The sequence below is a fragment of the Haliotis cracherodii genome, unplaced genomic scaffold (genome assembly GCF_022045235.1).
Source record: "Haliotis cracherodii isolate W230 unplaced genomic scaffold, xgHalCrac1.p SCAF_2, whole genome shotgun sequence".
NCBI classification, from domain to species: domain Eukaryota; kingdom Metazoa; phylum Mollusca; class Gastropoda; order Lepetellida; family Haliotidae; genus Haliotis; species Haliotis cracherodii.
The window spans coordinates 65,651,002-65,676,986 of NW_027266275.1; the positions used below are offsets into that span (position 1 = coordinate 65,651,002).

At 42.3% G+C, this 25,985-nt stretch overlaps 1 protein-coding gene across 2 annotated transcripts in view; it reads left to right on the forward strand.

Moving 5' to 3' along the window:
• The window catches only part of LOC139469438 (tectonin beta-propeller repeat-containing protein 1-like), a 39,875-nt gene that overhangs the window by 9,254 nt on the left and 4,636 nt on the right, over positions 1 to 25,985 (forward strand). Inside the window, exons 6-20 of one of the 2 annotated variants that reach the window (XM_071251606.1) lie at positions 3,173 to 3,350; positions 4,786 to 4,886; positions 7,296 to 7,418; positions 8,202 to 8,652; positions 10,564 to 11,340; positions 12,064 to 12,206; positions 12,853 to 13,002; positions 14,740 to 14,892; positions 16,907 to 17,174; positions 18,428 to 18,530; positions 19,097 to 19,193; positions 19,975 to 20,054; positions 23,212 to 23,268; positions 24,309 to 24,483; positions 24,960 to 25,095. In XM_071251606.1, the coding sequence (XP_071107707.1) occupies positions 3,173 to 3,350; positions 4,786 to 4,886; positions 7,296 to 7,418; positions 8,202 to 8,652; positions 10,564 to 11,340; positions 12,064 to 12,206; positions 12,853 to 13,002; positions 14,740 to 14,892; positions 16,907 to 17,174; positions 18,428 to 18,530; positions 19,097 to 19,193; positions 19,975 to 20,054; positions 23,212 to 23,268; positions 24,309 to 24,483; positions 24,960 to 25,095 (2,992 nt within the window). Of the gene's footprint in view, positions 1 to 3,172; positions 3,351 to 4,785; positions 4,887 to 7,295; positions 7,419 to 8,201; positions 8,653 to 10,563; positions 11,341 to 12,063; positions 12,207 to 12,852; positions 13,003 to 14,739; positions 14,893 to 16,906; positions 17,175 to 18,427; positions 18,531 to 19,096; positions 19,194 to 19,974; positions 20,055 to 23,211; positions 23,269 to 24,308; positions 24,484 to 24,959; positions 25,096 to 25,985 lie in introns of those variants that run through there. The other variant, XM_071251607.1, reaches the window with a different exon arrangement.

Here is a 25,985-nt window from a genome sequence, read left to right on the forward strand (position 1 = left end):
TGTATGTTAGATATGTGTGTTGTGTATAAGTTCTGTCTCCTCCATGTCTCCAGGTGTATGTTAGATATGTGTGTTGCTGGTGTATAAGTTCTATCTCCTCCATGTCTCCAGGTGTATGTTAGATATGTGTGTTGCTGGTGTATAAGTTCTATCTCCTCCATGTCTCCAGGTGTATGTTAGATATGTGTGTTGCTGGTGTATAAGTTCCATCTCCTCCATGTCTCCAGGTGTATGTTAGATATGTGTGTTGCTGGTGTATAAGTTCTATCTCCTCCATGTCTCCAGGTGTATGTTTGATATGTGTGTTGCTGGTGTATAAGTTCTATCTCCTCCATGTCTCCAGGTGTATGTTAGATATGTGTGTTGTGTATAAGTTCTATCTCCTCCATGTCTCCAGGTGTATGTTAGATATTTGTGTTGCTGGTGTATAAGTTCTATCTCCTCCATGTCTCCAGGTGTATGTTAGATATGTGTGTTGCTGGTGTATAAGTTCCATCTCCTCCATGTCTCCAGGTGTATGTTAGATATGTGTGTTGTGTATAAGTTCTATCTCCTCCATGTCTCCAGGTGTATGTTTTTATATGTGTGTTGCTGGTGTATAAGTTCTATCTCCTCCATGTCTCCAGGTGTATGTTTGATATGTGTGTTGCTGGTGTATAAGTTCTATCTCCTCCATGTCTCCAGGTGTATGTTAGATATGTGTGTTGTGTATAAGTTCTATCTCCTCCATGTCTCCAGGTGTATGTTTTTATATGTGTGTTGCTGGTGTATAAGATCTATCTCCTCCATGTCTCCAGGTGTATATTAGATATGTGTGTTGCTGGTGTATATGTTCTATCTCCTCCATGTCTCCAGGTGTATGTTTTTATATTTGTGTTGCTGGTGTATAAGTTCTATCTCCTCCATGTCTCCAGGTGTATGTTTTTATATGTGTGTTGCTGGTGTATAAGATCTATCTCCTCCATGTCTCCAGGTGTATATTAGATATGTGTGTTGCTGGTGTATAAGTTCTATCTCCTCCATGTCTCCAGGTGTATGTTAGATATGTGTGTTGCTGGTGTATAAGTTCTATCTCCTCCATGTCTCCAGGTGTATGTTAGATATGTGTGTTGCTGGTGTATAAGTTCCATCTCCTCCATGTCTCCAGGTGTATGTTAGATATGTGTGTTGTGTATAAGTTCTATCTCCTCCATGTCTCCAGGTGTATGTTTTTATATGTGTGTTGCTGGTGTATAAGTTATATCTCCTCCATGTCTCCAGGTGTATGTTTGATATGTGTGTTGCTGGTGTATAAGTTCTATCTCCTCCATGTCTCCAGGTGTATGTTAGATATGTGTGTTGTGTATAAGTTCTATCTCCTCCATGTCTCCAGGTGTATGTTTTTATATGTGTGTTGCTGGTGTATAAGATCTATCTCCTCCATGTCTCCAGGTGTATATTAGATATGTGTGTTGCTGGTGTATATGTTCTATCTCCTCCATGTCTCCAGGTGTATGTTTTTATATTTGTGTTGCTGGTGTATAAGTTCTATCTCCTCCATGTCTCCAGGTGTATGTTTTTATATGTGTGTTGCTGGTGTATAAGTTCTATCTCCTCCATGTCTCCAGGTGTATATTAGATATGTGTGTTGCTGGTGTATAAGTTCTATCTCCTCCATGTCTCCAGGTGTATGTTAGATATGTGTGTTGCTGGTGTATAAGTTCTATCTCCTCCATGTCTCCAGGTGTATATTAGATATGTGTGTTGCTGGTGTATAAGTTCTATCTCCTCCATGTCTCCAGGTGTATATTAGATATATGTTTGCTGGTGTATAAGTTCTATCTCCTCCATGTCTCCAGGTGTATGTGTGATATGTGTGTTGCTGGTGTATAAGTTCTATCTCCTCCATGTCTCCAGGTGTATGTTAGATATGTGTGTTGCTGGTGTATAAGTTCTATCTCCTCCATGTCTCCAGGTGTAAGTTTGATATGTGTGTTGCTGGTGTATAAGTTCCATCTCCTCCATGTCTCCAGGTGTATATTAGATATGTGTGTTGCTGGTGTATAAGTTCTATCTCCTCCATGTCTCCAGGTGTATGTTAGATATGTGTGTTGCTGGTGTATAAGATCTATCTCCTCCATGTCTCCAGGTGTATGTTTGATATGTGTGTTGCTGGTGTATAAGTTCCATCTCCTCCATGTCTCCAGGTGTATGTTTGATATGTGTGTTGCTGGTGTATAAGTTCTATCTCCTCCATGTCTCCAGGTGTATGTTAGATATGTGTGTTGCTGGTGTATAAGTTCCATCTCCTCCATGTCTCCAGGTGTATGTTTGATATGTGTGTTGCTGGTGTATAAGTTCTATCTCCTCCATGTCTCCAGGTGTATGTTTGATATGTGTGTTGCTGGTGTATAAGTTCTATCTCCTCCATGTCTCCAGGTGTATGTTTGATATCAGTGTTGCTGGTGTATAAGTTCCATCTCCTCCGTGTCTCCAGGTGTATGTTAGATATGTGTGTTGCTGGTGTATAAGTTCCATCTCCTCCATGTCTCCAGGTGTATGTTAGATATGTGTGTTGCTGGTGTATAAGTTCCATCTCCTCCATGTCTCCAGGTGTATGTTAGATATGTGTGTTGCTGGTGTATAAGTTCTATCTCCTCCATGTCTCCAGGTGTATGTTTGATATGTGTGTTGCTGGTGTATAAGTTCTATCTCCTCCATGTCTCCAGGTGTATGTTTGATATGTGTGTTGCTGGTGTATAAGTTCTATCTCCTCCATGTCTCCAGGTGTATATTTGATATGTGTGTTGCTGGTGTATAAGTTCTATCTCCTCCATGTCTCCAGGTGTATGTTAGATATGTGTGTTGCTGGTGTATAAGTTCCATCTCCTCCATGTCTCCAGGTGTATGTTTGATATGTGTGTTGCTGGTGTATAAGTTCTATCTCCTCCATGTCTCCAGGTGTATGTTAGATATGTGTGTTGCTTGTGTATAAGTTCTATCTCCTCCATGTCTCCAGGTGTATGTTAGATATGTGTGTTGCTGGTGTATAAGTTCCATCTCCTCCATGTCTCCAGGTGTATGTTAGATATGTGTGTTGCTGGTGTATAAGATCTATCTCCTCCATGTCTCCAGGTGTATGTTAGATATGTGTGTTGCCGGTGTATAAGTTCTATCTCCTCCATGTCTCCAGGTGTATGTTCGACAAGGTGTCACCAGTGACTGCCCAGAAGGGAAGGAGTGGCGTCCAATTTCTACTGACAACCATGGTCTTATAAACATCTCAGTTGGACCAACAGGACTTGTGTGGGGGGTAACCTGGGATGGCCAGTGTCTTGTGAGACTCGGTGTCAACCGAGACCATGTCTATGGTGAGATACACGTTTTAAGCCTCATACGTATCAAAGGTGAGGTGAAATTGGGTTTAATGCCGCGTCCAAGATTATTGCACTTATATAGCGACGTGCATGTGTGTTTGTGTGGCTGCTTGTACTAGTCTGGACTGATGCCGATTTATAGTGCTAGCTCACTGAGATACCATGCCGCTGTTTAACATGAATACCCCACTCAGACACAGTATACTGACTCCGAGCTGACCAGTCCTTGTTTTAGCCCCTTAATGCCGAGCGCCAGACAGGGTAACAACAAGTACCATCTTCTAACGTTTTTTGGCATGACGCGGCTGGGGATCAAACCTCGGACCTTCCGCTCTCCTGGCAGACGCTCTACCTCTTGACCACAGAGGCGGTTTATACGTATCATAGGGCGGTCAGGTAGCCTAGTAGTTAAAGGGGCACCCTGAAGACCCGGGTTCGATTGCTGACATGGGTACAGTGTGTGAAGCGCATTTCTGGTGTCCCCCGTCGTGATATTGCTGGAATATTGCTAAAATCGAACCCGGGTCTTAGGCGTGATGAGCGAACGCTTTAACCACTAGGGTTGGGTTGAGAAATATAACATCCCAAATATTATTCCAAATAGAACACTTGTTACGTTTGACCTCTTTCTACATGGCATTGTGTATTCATAGCTTTCGGCCATGGGAGCCGTGCCAATTTACACTTGTCAGAGGGGTACTCAAAGTATGTGATCTAGACTACCAGTTGTCGTACTTTCATTTTTGTGGAAGCCTTGGTGGCTGAGTGGGTTAGATCGCTGACTTTGTGTGCTGGCTATTAGGTGCCTCACTCTGGCAAGTGTGGGTTCGAATCCTGGACTGGACTCAACCCAAAAAGGTATGAGAATCTGTACTTTACTAAGAAAGTATTATCCCAAATATAATATTTATTACATTTGACCACTTTCTAAATGGCATTGTGTATTCAAACCCTCGTTTACTCATTCATGAAACAGGCTGTCTGTATGAGTATTATAGATGTGATTGTCTCAACAACTTACAGTAAACATAACACAAAAGTAATGTCACTCAGTGGGTATTGGTTGTTGGGTAACCATGGTAACGGAACGTGGTCATACCACCTCTAATATAGGACTCTTGAAGTTTCGGGGTAGAATAGGTCTTCAGCAAGCGATGCTTGCCGTAAGAGAAGTCAAATGGGATTGGCACTTGGTTGATGCATGTCATCTGATCCCAATTGCGTGGATCGATGCTCATGATGTCAATCAGTAGATTGTCTGTTCCAGACTTAATTATTAACAGACCGCTGTCATATAGCTTGAATATTGCTGTGTGTGGCGTTAAACAATAAACAAAACACACAAAAAATAATGATGAATCACTCCAGTTGTTCCTCATCCCATAAGAGAGAATATGTGATTATAACATGTGATTGTTTTTGTTGCCAGGCACCTGCTGGACCTTGGTGACATATCCAGACGAGTCAACACGCGTGATGCAGATCGCTCTTGGTCTCAACACTCTATGGGCACTCAGTAGAGAAGGCAAGGTATGTGATATATTGTCTCAACCTCCCAGTGAGAAGTTGGTTCTCAGTAGAGAAGGCAAGGTATGCGATATATTGTCACAACCTCCCAGTGAGAAGTTGGTTCTCAGTAGAGAAGGCAAGGTATGTGATATATTGTCACAACCTCCCAGTGAGAAGTTGGTTCTCAGTCGAGAAGTCGAGGTATGTGCTATATTGTCTCAACCTCCCAGTGAGAAGTTGGTTCTCAGTAGAGAAGGCAAGGTATGTGATATATTGTCTCAACCTCCCAGTGAGAAGTTGGTTCTCAGTCGAGAAGGCAAGGTATGTGATATATTGTCTCAACCTCCCAATGAGAAGTTGGTTCTCAGTAGAGAAGGCAAGGTATGTGATATATTGTCACAACCTCCCAGTGAGAAGTTGGTTCTCAGTAGAGAAGGCAAGGTATGTGATATATTGTCACAACCTCCCAGTGAGAAGTTGGTTCTCAGTCGAGAAGTCGAGGTGTGTGATATATTGTCACAACCTCCCAATGAGAAGTTGGTTCTCAGTCGAGAAGGCACAGTATGTGATATATTGTCTCAACACTCTATGGGCACTCAGTAGAGAAGGCAAGGTATGTGATATATTGTCACAACCTCCCAGTGAGAAGTTGGTTCTCAGTCGAGAAGTCGAGGTGTGTGATATATTGTCACAACCTCCCAATGAGAAGTTGGTTCTCAGTCGAGAAGGCACAGTATGTGATATATTGTCACAACCTCCCAATGAGAAGTTGGTTCTCAGTCGAGAAGGCACAGTATGTGATATATGGTCTCAACACTCTATGGGCACTCAGTAGAGAAGGCAAGGTATGTGATATATTGTCACAACCTCCCAGTGAGAAGTTGGTTCTCAGTAGAGAAGGCAAGGTATGTGATATATTGTCACAACCTCCCAGTGAGAAGTTGGTTCTCAGTAGAGAAGGCAAGGTATGTGCTATATTGTCTCAACCTCCCAGTGAGAAGTTGGTTCTCAGTAGAGAAGGCAAGGTATGTGATATATTGTCACAACCTCCCAGTGAGAAGTTGGTTCTCAGTAGAGAAGGCAAGGTATGTGCTATATTGTCTCAACCTCCCAGTGAGAAGTTGGTTCTCAGTAGAGAAGGCAAGGTATGTGATATATTGTCACAACCTCCCAGTGAGAAGTTGGTTCTCAGTAGAGAAGGCAAGGTATGTGCTATATTGTCTCAACCTCCCAGTGAGAAGTTGGTTCTCAGTAGAGAAGGCAAGGTATGTGATATATTGTCACAACCTCCCAGTGAGAAGTTGGTTCTCAGTCGAGAAGTCGAGGTGTGTGATATATTGTCTCAACCTCCCAGTGAGAAGTTGGTTCTCAGTAGAGAAGGCAAGGTATGTGATATATTGTCTCAACCTCCCAATGAGAAGTTGGTTCTCAGTCGAGAAGGCACAGTATGTGATATATTGTCTCAACACTCTGTGGGCACTCAGTAGAGAAGGCAAGGTATGTGATATATTGTCACAACCTCCCAGTGAGAAGTTGGTTCTCAGTAGAGAAGGCAAGGTATGTGATATATTGTCTCAACCTCCCAATGAGAAGTTGGTTCTCAGTAGAGCAGTCAGGGTATGTGAGATATCTTCACAAATCCCAATGGACACTCAGTGGACATGTTGTGCTTCAGATGTATGATGTAGGATGGAGAACTGGTTACTGTGATCTAAGTTGGCTGTGCAGAGTTGCATTGCTTCGCTGTTCCGGGATCCACTGTTGGTTAGTTCGACCAAAATCACCCTGATGATGATCCTTGGTCTGTCAGCACAGAACCCATACTCATGGCTTTTACCCAAGTTGTAAACATCTGAAACTTAAATCACTTTTGACTTTCCATGAACTAACGTTCAAAACATCATTGACCTCACTTGCGTTGTGTAAGGAAGACCAAAATTAATATTGATGTTCACACCTGTAAGTGGTGATAAAACTAGTAATGTAGTATTGTCCATTATTTCTTCAATTTATGAGACCCGTTAAGACCCGGGGTAGAATAGGTCTTCAGCAACCCATGCTTGTCGTAAAAAGCGACTATGCTTGTTGTAAGAGGTGACTAACAGGATCCGGTGGTCAGGCTCGCTGACTTGGTTGATGCATGTTGTCATACCACAATTGCCCGGATCGATGCTCATGATGTCAACCACTGAATTGTCTGGTCCAGACTCGATTATTTACAGACCACTGTCATAAAGCTGGAATATTGCTGAGTGTGGCTTTAAACATCAAACGGTACAATAATCTTCAATTTATGTACAGTATAGTTTTATGAAATGAGAATTGTAACTATTGTGTATTTATATAGTGTCGTGGTTTAGCAACACAATTTGTAGTAATAGCTTCAGCATGTACATCACACTGATACTGAATTACCCGAGTATGTATCAGGTATGGTACCGTAAAGGTATCCAAGGGACACAACTCCTGACTGGCACGGCGGCAGCTACGGGCAGCACGTGGGTGGAGATGGTGGGAGAAATGGCACACATTGCTGTCACCCCCACTGATCAAGTGAGTGTTAGTATAACACTAGCAGCATAAGTGATTATGTACTGTTGCGTTGGTACATACTATCAGTAGAGCAGAGGAAGCAGGATCAAGTTGAAACCATACAAAACAACAAGCTTACTTGCATGTCCTCATGTACTAAACGACCCGTGAATATACAGAGTAGAATAGGTCTTCAGCAACCCATGCTTGCCGTAAAAGGCGACTATGCTTGTCGTAAGAGGCGACTAACGGGATTGGGTGGTCAGGCTTGCTGACTTGATTGATGCTCATGATGTCAATCACTGGATTGTCTGGTCCAGACTTGATTATATACAGACCACTGTCATATAGCTGGAATATTGCTGAGTGCGTAGTTAAAAAAAAAAAACAATAATAAAATAAAATCATGTACGAAACGCAGCCAGTTTATCACAATACAAACTCACTCCCTAATAGCCCAAAATACGGTCAATAAGGTAATAACATGCACACATCACAACAACACAGTGGTAACTTTAAAACAATTCTGGCTTTCAACCAACATTATGTGAAATTACATTTTCATAAATACATAGATCATGCATGCAGTTGCAATGTATTACTTACAAATTTCGTGGCAGAATCATAGTGATTACCACTCACAGCGTACACACTTTCAAATTTCACGCCAAACTGCATGCTTTTCCCTCCACACCATCCACCTGCAGTTACCACCCATGTCCATGCCAAGCCATTCGACCGCATACCACTAATTAAATAAAAGTGACTTTCTGTCATCTATAGATATATTCCTGGTTTAAACAGGTGTTTGCTGTTGGTCTCAATGAATATGAGGTCTACTTCCGGTCGGGTGTGACCTCGAGTGATTTCGGTGGCAAGACCTGGCAGTTGCTGTCACTGAAAGAGAACACAGCCGTACTTCAACATGACAGCTGCTCAAGTGTCACGTCTGACTCAATCACTGAATCAGGATTAGAGGGCTCCAATCGATACTCTTCCTCCGCAGCAAGTCACATGACCAGATATATGCGGACCGGCTCGGACTCAGGGTGGTCAGAGGGCAGCTCAGTGAGAGGAAGCTTGACCCTCGCTACGCCCATCAAGCAGCCTGCCAGGGATGAACCATCAAATGAAGGTCGTGGCCTCTGTATGACATTAGCTACTCCCATACAGAAGAATTCATCCAAGCAGGCTGTTGATGCTGTGCTTCCAACATCTCATGCATCGGGGATGGATGCCGAAATATCCAATAAAGGTTTGTATGTGACTACTACTTAGCTACTACCTAGCTACTACTCAGCTACAACTTTGCTATGGCTACTACCTAGCTACTACTACTTAGCTACTACTTTGCTACAACTCAGCTACTACTTAGCTACTACTTAGCAACTACTTTGCTACATTTCAGCTACTACTAGTTACTACTAAGCTACTACTTTGCTACAACTCAACTTCTACTTAGCTACTACTCAGCTACAACTTGGCTGCAACTAAGCTACTACTTTGCTACAACTCAGCTACTACTTAGCTACTACTTAGCAACTACTTTGCTACATTTCAGCTACTACTAAGCTACTACTTTGCTACAACTCAGCTACTACTTAGCTACTACTTAGCAACTACTTTGCTACATTTCAGCTACTACTAAGCTACTACTTTGCTACAACTCAACTACTACTCAGCTACAACTTGGCTACTTAGCTACTACTCAGCAACTACTTAGCTGCTACTAAGATACTACTTAGCTACTACTCAGCTACTACTTAGCTGCTACTAAGATACTACTTAGCTACTACTCAGCTACTACTTAGCTGCTACTAAGATACTACTTAGCTACTACATAGCAACTACTTTGCTACAACTCAGCTTTTACCTAGCTACTACTCAGCCACAACTTGGCTAATACTATCAGATACTTCTCAGCTTCTACTTAATACTTAGCTACTACTCAGATACTTCTTTGCTACAACTTAGCTACTACTCAGATACTACTTAGCTACTACTCAGATACTACTTTGCTACTACTGAGACACTACTTAGCTACTACTCAGACACTACTTAGCTACAACTTGGCTAATACTATCAGATACTTCTCAGCTTCTACTTAATACTTAGCTACTACTCAGATACTTCTTTGCTACTACTTAGCTACTACTCAGACACTACTTAGCTACTACACAGATACTTCTTTGCTACTACTTAGCTACTACTCAGATACTTCTTTGCTACTACTCAGATACTTCTTTGCTACTACTTAGACACTACTTAGCTACTACTCAGATACTTCTTTGCTACTACTCAGATACTTCTTTGCTACTACTCAGACACTACTTAGCTACTACACAGATACTTCTTTGCTACAACTTAGCTACTACTCAGACACTACTTAGCTACTACTCAGATACTTCTTTGCTACTACTTAGACACTACTTAGCTACTACTCAGATACTTCTTTGCTACTACTCAGACACTACTTAGCTACTACTCAGATACTTCTTTGCTACTACTCAGACACTACTTAGCTACTACTCAGATACTTCTTTGCTACTACTTAGCTACAACTCAACTTACATACAGGTGACTGTCATAAGAGGCAACTAACGGGTTTGGGTGGTCAGGCTGGCTGACTTGGTTGATGCATGTCATTGTATCCATATTGCGTGGATCAATTTTCTTGATGTCAGTCACTGGATTGTCTGGTCAAGACTCGATTATTTACAGACCGCCATCATACAGCTGGAATATTTCTGATTAGATAATCTTTATTACACAACTCTTCGCTAAAGGTATCTTCCATTGTGTCCGCCATCACTACCTAAAATTGACAGTAAGACTTCATCTAGGAATGATGTGTGAAGTTTTATACTCTTGTTTTTGTTTGTTATAAGAATAAAAAATGTATCCTTAAGACCCTAATCCCTCTTATCCCTTAAAACATCATGTCAATTATGCTGCATAATACGTTTCAGTCAATGTGTCAAGTATTCAGCCTGATATTTAATTCAGTTTGTAAAATTACATGAATATATTGAGTGTGATGTTGGAATTATTATTATTATTATTATTATTATTAATAATAATAATAATAATAATAATAATAATAATAGAAATAGTAATAATAGTTAAAAAAATAAAATCAAATCTATGTTGTATTCTTTTCTCACAGCAGGTGAAAACAAATCTGTGATACAGGACTGCCGTTCCAACAATGGAGTAACCATGGAAACAGAGTCATCAAGTACTGAAGATATAGCAAGACAACAGTGTGATCAAGAAACACCCTGTGATAAAGTAGATGTATGTAGTGCCATTTCACCTGTACAGGTAAGTATTACCTCCACGGATCTGGAAACCTCGGAATCAAATCTGGACAATCACCAACCAGGGGCACTTTCCCCAGCTTCTGTGAGTTGCAAACTGTCGCCTAAATCTGTGATAAGTTCCTGTGATAATTTAGACAGCTTGGGATCTAGTGTTACGTCGGAAGAAAATGACGGAATAATCAATTTTGTGACAGATTTACTATCAATTTCTTCTGTGACTGAAACATCAGATGACGCGGACTCGAAGGACGTCTCCAGTGAAGATGTTTCCAAAAGGTTGGAACAAGACACTATGTCAGACCTGCAGGACACAAGGGAGATAACCCACACACCTCACAGGCCGTCATCCTTGGAGGTGGTGGGTAATTCATCCATGCTGATTCAGGATTCAGAGAGCCCTGTATTTAACCAAGGGGAGAGTACTCCTTGGACAACCATTGGGCCAAGCACGGGTATATCGGGGACCATCTCAGTGAGGAGCACGCCATCAATTGACCAGGATGTTATCACAATGTTTGAGTTGACCCCCGCAATGCCGCGGTACTGTTGGGCTTGGCTGAATGGAATGGCTTGTGTGTTTGATGATCCTTCAAAAATAACTTGGCTGCAAAGTTACCAAGGTTGGTTGTGATACTGTAAAGCGTGAAATTAACGCGAGCATGAATTAAATGTGAAAAATGCGAGTGGTCTTTGCTCGCATTATTAAACATCACATTTATATCAACAATAAGACATTTTGGATAGCAGAAATACCAACTTAGACATACGCTGAAAACAAACAACTATGTGTTCCACATCAATGTTTATTGAGCAGCACTTGTAACAAGTATATAAACAATGTCATTCAAACACTCATTACATCCTGTAAATTGTCATGTCATCAAGACGAGAGTTCTACTCAATTATGTCATCACTGATCACACCTGCAAGTCCAGACAGATGCCACCCACGCAACTCAGTGTCTTTGTTCTTTGAGACTGCATCAAAAGCTGACATGAGCCAGCTCGCACGTATTGTTTTTGCTCTACTCAGCGCTAATCAGCCGTGCTATTTGGTGTGTGATTGGATTAATGTAGGGTTGGATTAAGGTGAGGATTCTCCTGTAAACCTGACAGAGGACATTTTCTTAAGATATAAATCCACTGATGCTTGACAGGAGGGGGGTGTCGCATTCACATTGAGTCACATTTTTGGCTAGGGGCCAGCGGTCGCATTCTTTTGGAGACGTATTAATTTCACGATATACAGTATATTCTACATTGTTTTTTTTTTAAATGTACTTTTTGTAATCATGACGACTTTGAAGTTTTGGACATCTTTTAGATTGAGTTTGATGGTTTCAGAAAGTGACGATGCAACGCCCCAGGGAAACAAGACAAAAGTGAAGATATCACTGGCTTTGAGGGATGACTTTCTCAAGAAACTTCACATCAGAAATACAAGAGAAGTAGAGAACTTCAAGTTCATAGAAAGTGCAGTGCAAAGGGTGAGTGGAAGTTATTTGGATCCATTCATGACATGCCCCAAAACAAGTTTGTTATATCATGTTATATCCGTCAGTTCGTTAGAAGTGTGTTCGCTATAAACAATGTTTACGGTAATTTATTTGCCAGCCCATAGGGACTGACAGGCACATGAATTACCGCTCCAAGCCTAATTTTACAGGTAAAAAAACAGTTAAGCGTGTTCGTTATAAACAATGTTTTCTGTAATTCATATGCTGGTCCACAGTGACTGATAGTCACATGAATTACCGGTCCCAGCCTAATTTTACCAGTAAAAAACAGTTAATTACCGGTAAACGGGAACACTGGAGTTCCTGACCACCCAGGTGTATTCCAGGACACAGTGGTCCAGAACCCCCGTTCCCAGTACTACGACTTCTGTTAGCTTCCAGGACCAACTGATTCTGGGCTTGAGTCTCAGATTTGCACCATTTCCATAGAGCAATAAACCCAATGACTTTGCCCTTTCTTCCCACAGTATTAGATAAACCTGACATGGCCTGATAAGACCAGAATACTCTTAGACTTAATTAAACCTGTTAAACAAATGCAGCTTTCTCGCTGTTATCGTTATTACCGCCATGAAATGATGAGCAAGTAGATGAGCTGTGTGGTGTTTGCTTGCAGACATCTTGGCTGAAGAAGAGCAACATGAAGTGGTACATGTTTGGGAAGCGGCCGCAGTGGCTTGACTGTTCTGTTGAACTGGAGCAGGGCCACGGAGATACTGAGGAAGGCTCCCTCACCATACACTACGCCTTCAAGGGGAAGCCCATGGTAGGTACATGTGGTTGGGAAGTATCCAAACAGACATAATAAATATAACAAGCATGAAATACCCATATCCTCCGCCAATATGACATGTTCGAAAATTTTGAATGGTTTTCAAGATCTGCTCTGGAAATGAACGCTACTGCCATTTTCAATCTAAGTCAAAGTTGTTTCAAAAATAAAAATTCCCAAACTATCAAAGGGCACCAGTTTTTCACTAGACCTATCTATGTGCCAAGTTCGGTGAAGAAATATATTCAATGTTTTCCAGATCTGCTCCAGAACGGAGCACTACCCCCATTTTCAGTCTGAAGTCAAAGTCGTTGCCTTTGAAACTTGAAATAAAATTTGTCAGAAATCCCAAAATGTCAAAATACACCAATTCACCACTAGACCTATCTATGTGCCACGTGTGGTTATATCTCCCATGGTTTTTGGGTTTTGCTCTGGAAACGAACCTGACAGACGAACGGAAGGATGGACAGACAGCACCCATTCTTAAATCCCCTTTCACTTCATAGCGGGGGGAAGCAATTAAGACAAAATTTAATGAACATTTTTTAGGGCAGTGATAAGTTGATGGATAGCATTCCTTCCCCAACAGCAGCCTTGTAGGACTTGACATGCCAAAGACCTGGGTCCAATCGCAGCCATTGAAACAATGTGAAGCCCATTCTTGTGCCCCCTGCAGTGATATTTGTGGAGTATGTCTCAGCCCTGTCTACTGTAGCCCTACTGTTTTCATCATAACTGGGGGGGCACGGGTGACCCAGTCGTCTAAGGCGCCGCGATTGGTTGTGGGTTCGAATCCCGGTTCACCCCGATTATGTTTCTAGGTTTGTCAGCACCATATCCGTGCTCGTGGGTTTCACCGAAGTGGTAAACGCCTAAGACCTGCATCACTTCGGGCTTTCCTCCCACATTAAGCTGACACGCCGTGATATAACTGGAATAATGTTAAAAGCCGGGTTAAACCCAACTCACTCACTCACTCACTCACTCATCATAACTGAAATAAGTTAACAGCAGGGAAAAACTGGCCTTTGTATATTTCCTTTATTCAGCTTTAGCAATATAAACGATGGTGATTTAGATTGATGTTCATGTAAATACGAATGGTTTTCATACCAACTGATTCGTGTCCCTGGAAGTGTTCTCTTTATTCACTGAACATGTTTGTTTTGTGTGTGAATTCTGAAAAGAAAGGAACAGTAACTTTAATCTATTGGGTCAAAACCTAATGATGCCACCATGTTGGAAGTTAAGGCTTTCTGTGGTCTGTTTATGGTTGACTGAGAGTGCCTACTTTATTGCGATATATAAGATAGCTACGCGATAAATCGCAAAGAACAATGAAGAATGAAGCGTGGTTTATTTCACGATAAAACATTGTTCTATCATGACATCATTTCTGGAGATTGGAAAATGCGCTTGCAACTTGATGACATCATATATTGAACAATGTTAGTTTTGAGAGGGAAGTGTCTAGTGAGTTGTTCCCCATAGATGTAGCTAGTTAACTAAAATAAAAGCGATGGCCGAACGATCGCATCCAGAAGTGGAAGAGACATGACAATCGGTATTGGGAGAAAAGGTATAGATGATCGATGTGCCCCTCATGGTTTATTCTCCCTGCAGGGTTTTATTGTACGATAAACAACTCCGACTCATCGTGTATTTCTTAAATAGCAGTGATGTTCCTGACTTGATTGTGTATCCGCTTGTCCTGCATGTTTCCGGCAGCACTCCCAGATCTGCATCCAGGACATTGTGTGTGTGAAGCAAGTGAGTGACTACCAAGAGCGGACTACCGTCGTCCTCCACACCACGGACACAGTCAAGTCCCTTCAGCCCTGGCTCCTCAAACTGGCATCAGAATCCGAGGTCGAGGACTGGGTAGGTACCCTAGCATGCTTAGGGCAGGGGTAAAATGGTCATAATAATGATAATGATAAAATAATAATAATATTAATCCAATGTTTTATCAATTTTGAGGTTTCTGTCATTGATTAAATACCTCTTGATTTGTTTTCAAACTAATCATATTTGCATTAAAAAGGATGATTTAGAGTTTTCAAATTAGTGATGACATTTATGAAATATAAGGGACATAACTCTGCACATCAAGTTGTGAGACTTGGAACCACTGGCTCAGACATGATGCAGTCACAAAAACAGATGAAGATGAATGACAAATATAATCATGACTTTTTTTGGTCAAATTGTTCCATACGAAAGAAATACCGGTACCCTGCAATAGTGATCATCTGTTCCAAACTGCTATGGTTATGGTTATTAATTTATTTCAAATATATACAGTAAAACTGCAACTAAAATAACTTGATATTGGAATATGTTATTCCTGATAAAATAATAGTTTCAGATACAATTTTTCTGATCATTGAATACAAGTTTTTCTAAGTTAGTTTTTGGGTAAATTTTAACCGAATCACCGGTAGATTCCGAGAAAATGTTTGTACAGCTGATTGCTGCTTCTGTTTTTGAGACAAACCACATGTTAATCTTAATCTCTGATAAAAAACAATGCCAAGCAGAATGCGAAAATACAATTTAAACGATAAATCATCATGTCTAGTGTTTAATTGACCCTGTTTGACTGTTTTCACCTGTTCATTTACCTGAATTACCTGTGCACTAAAAAGAGTACCAACATGTTGTGCTATTCCCCCAGGTGTCCTTACTGTGCACTAGAAAGAGTACCAACATGTTGTGCTATTCCCCCAGGTGTCCTTACTGTGCACTAGAAAGAGTACCAACATGTTGTGCTATTCCTCCAGGTGTCCTTGCTGTGCACTAGAAAGAGTACCAACATGTTGTGCTATTCCCCCAGGTGTCCTTACTGTGCACTAGAAAGAGTACCAACATGTTGTGCTATTCCCCCAGGTGTCCTTACTGTGCACTAGAAAGAGTACCAACATGTTGTGCTATTCCTCCAGGTGTCCTTGCTGTGCACTAAAAAGAGTACCAGCATGTTGTGCTATTCCTCCAGGTGTCCTTGCTGTGCACTAAAAAGAGTACCAACATGTTGTGCTATTCCTCCAGGTGTCCTTGCTGTGCACTAAAAAGAGTACCAGCATGTTGTGCTATTCCCCCAGGTGTCCTTGCTGTGCACTAAAAAGAGTACCAACATGTTGTGCTATTCCCCCAGGTGTCCTTGCTGTGCACTAAAAAGAGTACCAACATGTTGTGCTATTCCCCCAGGTGTCCTTGCTGTGCACTAGAAAGAGTACCAACATGTTGTGCTATTCCCCCAGGTGTCCTTGCTGTGCACTAAAAAGAGTACCAACATGTTGTGCTATTCCCCCAGGTGTCCTTGCTGTGCACTAAAAAGAGTACCAACATGTTGTGCTATTCCTCCAGGTGTCCTTGCTGTGCACTAAAAGAGTACCAACATGTTGTGCTATTCCTCCAGGTGTCCTTGCTGTGCACTAAAAAGAGTACCAACATGTTGTGCTATTCCTCCAGGTGTCCTTGCTGTGCACTAAAAAGAGTACCAACATGTTGTGCTATTCCCCCAGGTGTCCTTGCTGTGCACTAAAAAGAGTACCAACATGTTGTGCTATTCCCCCAGGTGTCCTTGCTGTGCACTAAAAAGAGTACCAACATGTTGTGCTATTCCTCCAGGTGTCCTTGCTGTGCACTAAAAAGAGTATCAACATGTTGTGCTATTCCTCCAGGTGTCCTTGCTGTGCACTAAAAAGAGTACCAACATGTTGTGCTATTCCCCCAGGTGTCCTTGCTGTGCACTAAAAAGAGTACCAACATGTTGTGCTATTCCTCCAGGTGTCCTTGCTGTGCACTAAAAAGAGTATCAACATGTTGTGCTATTCCTCCAGGTGTCCTTGCTGTGCACTAGAAAGAGTACCAACATGTTGTGCTATTCCCCCAGGTGTCCTTGCTGTGTACAGTGAATGCCATGAGGTGGAAACTCAATCAGCCGGTTCCTCAAGGATCTGTGTGGTCAACTACGAAGAGGGGAGACATCTTTGTCCACCCTCCTGACAAGGTGCATGTCAAAGGTCATGAGATGCGCTGGATGCAGCAGGGTGGGCACTTGAAGCTCCTGGAGACATCCCTGTGTGGGATAACTTGGGGCATCGGATACGACCACTCCGTGTGGACCAACAGTGGTGGATATGGTGGAGGGATCTTTAAAGGTTTGAATCATCTGTCTTATGGTTACTGAAACTTATGGTTCTTTGTTTGTTGTTCATCTTAGGTAGATAATGGCCTGGTGGTTTTAGTGTATTCTTGCCATCCTGAAGACCTTGGTTCAATTCCCGTACCAACCCGTGAAGATCCGGGGTAGAATAGGTCTTCAGCAACCCATGCTTGCCATAAAGGGCGACTATGCACCACATACACTAAACATGCTTGAGTCTCGGGTAGGATCGAAGCCTTAGAAACTCTCAGGAGTCAAGCTGTGGAACACAGCCGCCCATCCAAGGACTCCAGCAACCAACGTTGCTGTAAGAGGCGACTAATTGGATCGGGTGATCAGGCTCACAGACTTGGTAGATGCATGTCATCATATCCCAATTGCGTGGATCGATACTCACGATGTCAATTACTGGATTGTCTGGTCCAGACTCAATTATTTAATGACCGCGGTCATATAACTGGAATATTGCTGAGCGCGGCATTAACAACAAACAAACAAACAATTCCTGTACTGATAGATTTGTAACTAGTATAGACCTAAAGCACTTGGTTCTAAGTTAAACCCATCGCTATATGGCTGAAATATTGCCGATGTGATGTAAAATTTAACTCACTCACTCACTCTAAGTTAAAATAACAGTGAGATGGCCTCAAATTTCAAAACATAGTAGGTTTATCTCCTAATTTGAACACTGAAATTTCATTTGGAACCAATGATTTCAACATTGTTGTGGTTCCATTTCCTGAGGATTTTATTTCAAATTAGTCATTGCATACATGACTTATTGCAATATCTTGCCATGAAATTTAAACTACCAATACTCTTCCTTTATGTTTAGTTACATTTAGGTATTGCATTATCAGGGTAGTGGTATTTTCAGCAAGATAGTTCATGAACGTGTGTGCTACATCTGTGCTATATGCGTGCTACATGCGTGCTTGGTGTTCGACCCTACCTGTTTCCTGAGGTTGCTGCTGTGTACAAGAATCCCAGTAACTCGGATGATACCACCTCTCAGTGAAATCAGCAGTGTAAACAACTTCCCAGGGTGCCTTTGTGCAGACCGATCTTAGCGCTAAGCTGATCGTAACTCCGATAACATTGACTTATGACAGTTGTAGCTCTAAGGTTGTTTTGTACAACGGCATCCAGATTTTGTAATCGTTGTCCTTTTATTGATATTTGGAAATTCCCAGTAATACACTGTAACCAGGTTGTGAAGTAAATTAGCATCTGTCTGTTGTACAGCAACATCTCACTTGTCAAAGGATGTGTTCCTGCAGACTGACGTGAGGACTGTGTTGGTCTATGAGAACCAGAAATGGCTGCCTGTGTTTGGCTACTCCAGTAGGTAAGTGTGTACACATTCCTGCCAGAATATTATTCACAAACTTACAAAAGTTAAGACATTAGCAAATCCAATAATTGCTATTTAGATTTTTTAAGGTGATGATAGACGTAAAGGAGGACAAATGCTTTCAATATGTAGTTTTAAATATGTCAACATTAATGGGTTTTTTAGACAAATGTTACTCTCATGTCAACAGAGCAAGTACAAATTATGAGACAGTAAAGCCTACTAAAGGTTCTGTTTGGTGCTAATCCTCAGCTGAGTGAGTGAGTGAGTACGGTTTTACCCCGCTTTTAGCAAAATTCCAGCAATATCACGGCGGGGGACACGAGAAATGGGCTTCACACATTGTACCCATGTCGGGAATCGAACCCGGGTCTTCGGCCGACATATTGCAGTGAGTGTTTGTTTCAGGGGTGGGTGGAATGGAAAGTGGTGCCGACATATTGCAGTGAGTGTTTGTTTCAGGGGTGGGTGGGATGGAAAGTGGTGCCGACATATTGCAGTGAGTGTTTGTTTCAGGGGGGTGGTGATGGTCGACATATTGCAGTGAGTGTTTGTTTCAGGGGGGTGGTGATGGAGGGCTACAGTTGGAGTGATAAGATGAGCCAGAGACACGACAGCAAGGAGGAAGTGCAGCTTCCCTCATCACGCTGGAAGTGGGTGAGTTGTCCGTTACCATGGCAACAGTATAGACACACTGTCAGTTGGTGAGTTGTCCAGACAGTATAGACACTCTGTCAGTGGGTGAGTTGTGCATTACCATGGCAACAGTGGAGATGCACTGGCAGTAGGTAAATTGTCTATTACCATGGTGACAGTGTAGACACACTGGCAGTGGGTGAGTTGTACATTACCATGGCAACAGTATTGACACACTGGCAGTGGGTGAGTTGTCCATTACAATGGCAACAGTATTGACAAACTGGCGGTGAGTTGTACATTACCATGGCAACAGTATTGACACACTGGCAGTGGGTGAGTTGTCCATTACAATGGCAACAGTATTGACACACTGGCGGTGAGTTGTCCATTACCATGGCAACAGTATTGACACACTGGCAGTGGGTGAGTTGTCCATTACCATGGCAACAGTATTGACACACTGGCAGTGGGTGAGTTGTCCATTACCATGGCAACAGTATTGACACACTGGCAGTGAGTGAGTTGTCCATTACAATGGCAACAGTATTGACACACTGGCAGGTTACTGTCAAGTTATTTGTGGGGAGAGGTAGCATAATTACTTACTTAATTGTTTTCATATACCATGTATACAGTAAACTACGTTTATAATGAACACACTTATTACAAACTGACGGATATAACGAACTGCTTTTTGGTCCCATCCATTTGTTGTATGTATGCTGTATATATGCCTGTTACAAACTAAAATTAGTGGCCCCTTTGAGTTCCTATATGTCAATACATGGCTGTTGTGCAGGTGAGTGACTGGCGGGTTGACTACGAAGTGGAGGGGGGAGCGGACAACAATGGCTGGCAGCATGCGTCCAGCTTCCAGAGGTAGGTTACCTGTTACCTGTTACCTGCTGCCTGTTGCCTGTTTCACACTGTGTTTGCTGTTTCCTGTCACATGCTGTGTTCACTGACTGTTTCCTGTCACATTGTGTGTTCATGGACTGTTTCCTGTCACATTGTGTGTTCATGGACTGTTTCCTGTCACATGTTATGTGCACGGACTGTTTCGTGTCACGTGTCATGTTCACTGACTGTTTCCTGTCACATTGTGTGTTCACTGTTTCCTGTCACGTGTCATGTTCACTGTTTACTGTCACTTTGTGTGTTCACTGTTTCCTGTCATGTGTCATGTTCACTGTTTACTGTCACATTGTGTGTTCACAGACTGTTTCCTGTCACATTGTTTGTTCACGGACTGTTTCCTGTCACATGTCATGTTCACGGACTGTTTCCTGCCACATTGTGTGTTCACAGACTGTTTCCTGCCACATTGTTTGTTCATGGACTGTTTCCTGCCACATTGTGTGTTCATGGACTGTTTCCTGTCACATTGTGTGTTCATGGACTGTTTCCTGTCACATGTTATGTTCACGGACTGTTTCCTGTCACATGTTATGTCCACAGACTGTTTCCTGTCATGTGTCATGTTCACTGTTTCCTGTCACATTGTGTGTTCACTGTTTCCTGTCACGTGTCATGTTCACTGTTTCCTGTCACATTGTGTGTTCACTGTTTCCTGTCACGTGTTATGTTCACTGTTTCCTGTCACATTGTGTGTTCACAGACTGTTTCCTGTCACATTGTTTGTTCACAGACTGTTTCCTGTCACATTGTGTGTTCATGGACTGTTTCCTGCCACATTGTGTGTTCATGGACTGTTTCCTGTCACATTGTGTGTTCATGGACTGTTTCCTGCCACATTGTGTGTTCATGGACTGTTTCCTGTCACATTGTGTGTTCATGGACTGTTTCCTGTCACATGTTATGTTCACTGACTGTTTCCTGTCACATGTTATGTCCACGGACTGTTTCCTGTCATGTGTCATGTTCACTGTTTCCTGTCACATTGTGTGTTCACTGTTTCCTGTCACGTGTCATGTTCACTGTTTCCTGTCACATTGTGTGTTCACTGTTTCCTGCCACATTGTGTGTTCACAGACTGTTTCCTGTCACATTGTGTGTTCATGGACTGTTTCCTGTCACATTGTGTGTTCACAGACTGTTTCCTGTCACATTGTGTGTTCATGGACTGTTTCCTGTCACATTGTGTGTTCACAGACTGTTTCCTGTCACATTGTGTGTTCATGGACTGTTTCCTGCCACATTGTGTGTTCACAGACTGTTTCCTGCCACATTGTGTGTTCATGGACTGTTTCCTGCCACATTGTTTGTTCATGGACTGTTTCCTGTCACATGTCATGTTCACGGACTGTTTCCTGCCACATGTTATGTCCACAGACTGTTTCCTGTCATGTGTCATGTTCACTGTTTCCTGTCACATTGTTTGTTCACGGACTGTTTCCTGTCACATTGTGTGTTCATGGACTGTTTCCTGTCACATTGTGTGTTCATGGACTGTTTCCTGCCTCATTGTGTGTTCATGGACTGATTCCTGTCACACTGTGTGTTCATGGACTGTTTCCTGTCACATGTTATGTTCACGGACTGTTTCCTGTCACATGTTATGTCCACGGACTGTTTCCTGTCATTTGTCATGTTCACTGTTTCCTGTCACATTGTGTGTTCACTGTTTCCTGTCACGTGTCATGTTCACTGTTTACTGTCACATTGTGTGTTCCCAGACTGTTTCCTGTCACATTGTTTGTTCATGGACTGTTTTCTGTCACATGTCATGTTCACGGACTGTTTCCTGCCACATTGTTTGTTCACAGACTGTTTCCTGCCACATTGTGTGTTCACGGACTGTTTCCTGTCACATTGTGTGTTCATGGACTGTTTCCTGTCACATGTTATGTTCACGGACTGTTTCCTGTCACATGTTATGTCCACGGACTGTTTCCTGTCACGTGTCATGTTCACTGTTTCCTGTCACATTGTGTGTTCACTGTTTCCTGTCATGTTCACTGTTTACTGTCACATTGTGTGTTCACAGACTGTTTCCTGTCACATTGTTTGTTCACGGACTGTTTTCTGTCACATGTCATGCTCACGGACTGTTTCCTGCCACATTGTTTGTTCACAGACTGTTTCCTGCCACATTGTGTGTTCACGGACTGTTTCCTGCCACATTGTGTGTTCACGGACTGTTTCCTGCCACATTGTGTGTTCACCGACTGTTTCCTGCCACATTGTGTGTTCACGGACTGTTTCCTGTCACATTGTTTGTTCACTGACTGTTTTCTGTCTTATGTCATGTTCATGGACTGTTTCCTGCCACATTGGTTGTTCACAGACTGTTTCCTGCCACATTGTGTGTTCACGGACTGTTTCCTGTCACATTGTGTGTTCACTGACTGTTTCCTGTCACATGCCATGTTCACTGACTGTTTCCTGGCACATTGTGTGTTCACGGATTGTTCCCTGCCACATTGTGTGTTCACGGACTGTTTCCTGCCACATTGTGTGTTCACGGACTGTTTCCTGCCACATTGTGTGTTCACTGACTGTTTCCTGCCACATTGTGTGTTCACTGACTGTTTCCTGCCACATTGTGTGTTCACGGACTGTTTCCTGCCACATTGTGTGTTCACTGACTGTTTCCTGCCACATTGTGTGTTCACTGACTGTTTCCTGCCACATTGTGTGTTCACGGACTGTTTCCACTTTGTTGTGTTATTCCAACAATTACTCCAGGATATTGAAAAAATGCCAGAGTCACTGACAGATGCCCTGGGCCACACCTATTACATTTAAAACAAATCAGAGGTGGTGGCCTAGTGGTAACAGTGTTGGCTCACCACAGTTGTGGTTTAGGTTTGATTCCCCACCTCTGTACCATGTATAAACCCACTCCACCCTGAGATTGCGAGAATGAATAGTGTTAAAAGCTGCATATGACCATGCTCCCTCAATCCTACTTTCCAGTCTTATAAGATTGTTACTCTTGTTGATTTTATGAAGGCCTCTGTTGGATCCAGTTCACAGGCGCAGGAGATATGATTTGTAGTACTGTCCTTGTATCTGTTACTATGTGTTAAAGTCTGTGGAATATATCAGTTCATGATAATCATCAACATTCCAGGCCGTTTCACCAAGGCCAGGGACTGAGGGACGGCGTTCGGAGAAAGAAATGGACAAGGTGAGGGCTTTACACATATATATAATTTTTAATTTGAAGTTGACATGATATACGCCTTTTCCAATGGACGAGAGTTCGGTCAAATTGACATTTATAAGTGTATGAGCGACACAATTTGACGTTCATACATTTTTCACGAGACCGTGTTCTTGAATTGACATAAACACTGACGGACGTAAATACATACAGAAACATTCTTTTTCATCGTTTCGACCCTTTAATCTTGAACTGAGTGTTTTAGTATACATTGAGAAACGTCACAGAGTTTGACTGCATGATTGTATAAGAATATCCTCACAATGACCCATCCCAGTAAACAAAACGGGGAAATGCCCTGCCAGGCTATCGTAGTATCGATCCCTGTCAAAGCTGAAAGTGACAGTGTACGACAATCTATGAATGTGTCTATTTGACACATCTTTAATTCCCTTTCAATAATAGGCCCATTGATCAATGATGAATGAAACATGTAACCACCACAAGATCATTAACAATTTCTGAAATCTCCTTCGTCATGTTTACGTGTCAGCCATTTTGGCGTCATATACTTGATGTAAATGTATTACGACGCTCTGTCATTGTGACTGACTAATGAGGTAGCTCTTAACAGCCCTTTCTCATCTTATGGTGATATTTGAATACATGTGTTGTGTCAGATGTTTCTGAAGAGTAAGTTGTGCATACATACGCTCATGTCACCTCTCTTTTGGAGGAACTATTTCTTTCCGCGATACAACTGGTTGTTGTATGGAGGCCAGTGTAAAAATGAAGTCACACATACTAAATAAACTTGTGTAAAGATCAAGGCCTACAAGGTAAAAAATTGTGATAAAAAAATATACGAATTGACTTTCACTTTGTGTGTGTTCATTGGAGTATGAACCTCCATAGAGTGAGGGCCACACATTGTATGAACGTCGGAGCTTGGCCCCTCACTCTATGTCGTCATATTGATGGAATATTGCTGAGTTGCATTAAACCTCCAACTACAGAACTGTTCAAAGCAACTTAAACCCAACTCTCTCTTCTTGTGACACCAGAAAATGTAAGCTGGAGACTGTAGGACCATGGCAGCCGTGTGTCTCTGTGCCGCTGATTGACGTGTCGGTCCAGGTGGACCCAGTGACGTCGTCAAGTGAACCTGTGGTTCTGTGGGCAGTTGGCACGAATGGAAATGTGTTGACCAGGCTAGGGGTTACCATGGAGAATCCGCAGGTAGGTAGGTTTGTTAAGAAAGAACTAAAGCATGACCTTTGTTGAAAAGAATGGTCATATTGTGACATTATCTGTTCCAAATTACGACCTGGCATTGTCGTAAAGGGGATAGTAGGTAGGCTAATGGTTTGAAGCTTTGCCTCGTCTCATCAAATAAAGCGACATTACCCTTTCCATATCCAATAGAAATCTCTGCATAAAGCAGAGTTCATTGTACGATTCCGAATATATCATGAGCATGTGTTTATAAATCACTATCAAATAGTGATGATACCAGGTGTTGACGAAAAGGTGAACGTATCCTGTCCAACTGGTGGCACCCTTCAAAAACACATGCAAAGGCAAGTCAATTATTCAGCTGAAAAAACACGGGACATATGGTACAAGCAGACATGATTTGATTTTTCACATTTCCCCTTCCTTGTGTATTGATAAGAACTGTGTGTATACCTCTTCACTTGCTCTCTTGTCTCCAGGGAGACAGCTGGATCCCTGTAGCTACCGACCAGCCGTTTCGAGCAGTATCAGTTGGAGGAACATACCGGGTCTGGGCCCTAGCAAAGGATGGATCAGCTTGGTACAGGCCGGGGGTCACCAAGTACAACATAGCAGGTTTGTACATAGCAATCCACTTTAAGGAGCCCATGTCAATCCACTTTAAGGAGCCCATGTCAATCCACTTGAAGGAGCCTATGTCAGTCCACTTTAAGGAGTCAATGTCTAGTACTATGTCTCTGATATCCATGTAGACCGCCTCTTCTAGTGGTAGAGCGTCTGCCCAGAGAGAGGAAGGTTAGGGGTTCGATCTCCAGGCGCGTCATACCAAAAGACATTAAAGATGGTACTTGTTGTTACCCTGTCTGGCGCTTGGCATTTTTGGACTAAAACAAGGACTGGTCAGCTCAGAATCAGTATACTGTGTCTGAGTGGGGTATTCATGTTAAAGCTAGGCATGGTATCTCAGTGGGCTAGCATTATAAATCAGCAACAGTCCAGACTAGTACAAGCAGCCACACACGCGTGCATGCATGTCGCTATATAAGCACAATAATCTTAGGCTTGACGTTAAACCTCATTTCACCTCACCTCTCCTGATATCCATGTACAGTAAAACATGGATATAACGAACTACAAGGAACCGGAGAAATCAGTTTGTTATATCTGTTGTTCGTTATAGACGTTTTCCGGAAACGTCCGCCATCTTGGATCAAACAAAACACAAGACACGTAACTGCAGCGTTGACTTGTATTAGCAGTGATCACTTCATAGCATTCAATTGATAACATTTCATAACATTCATTTAAGTATAACAAGGTTGATCCGTCACCGCTGATTGTGTTGATTCGCCGCGATTGTGTTGATTCGCCGCTGATTGCGTACAGCCAATTGTCAGTGACACTAGACACTGAGTAAGATTTCTCAGTTCACTATACACATCACTAATTAGTGATAGATGGGCTTGTCGGTGATCAGATATCAGTTCCTGTATATGTTAGTTCGC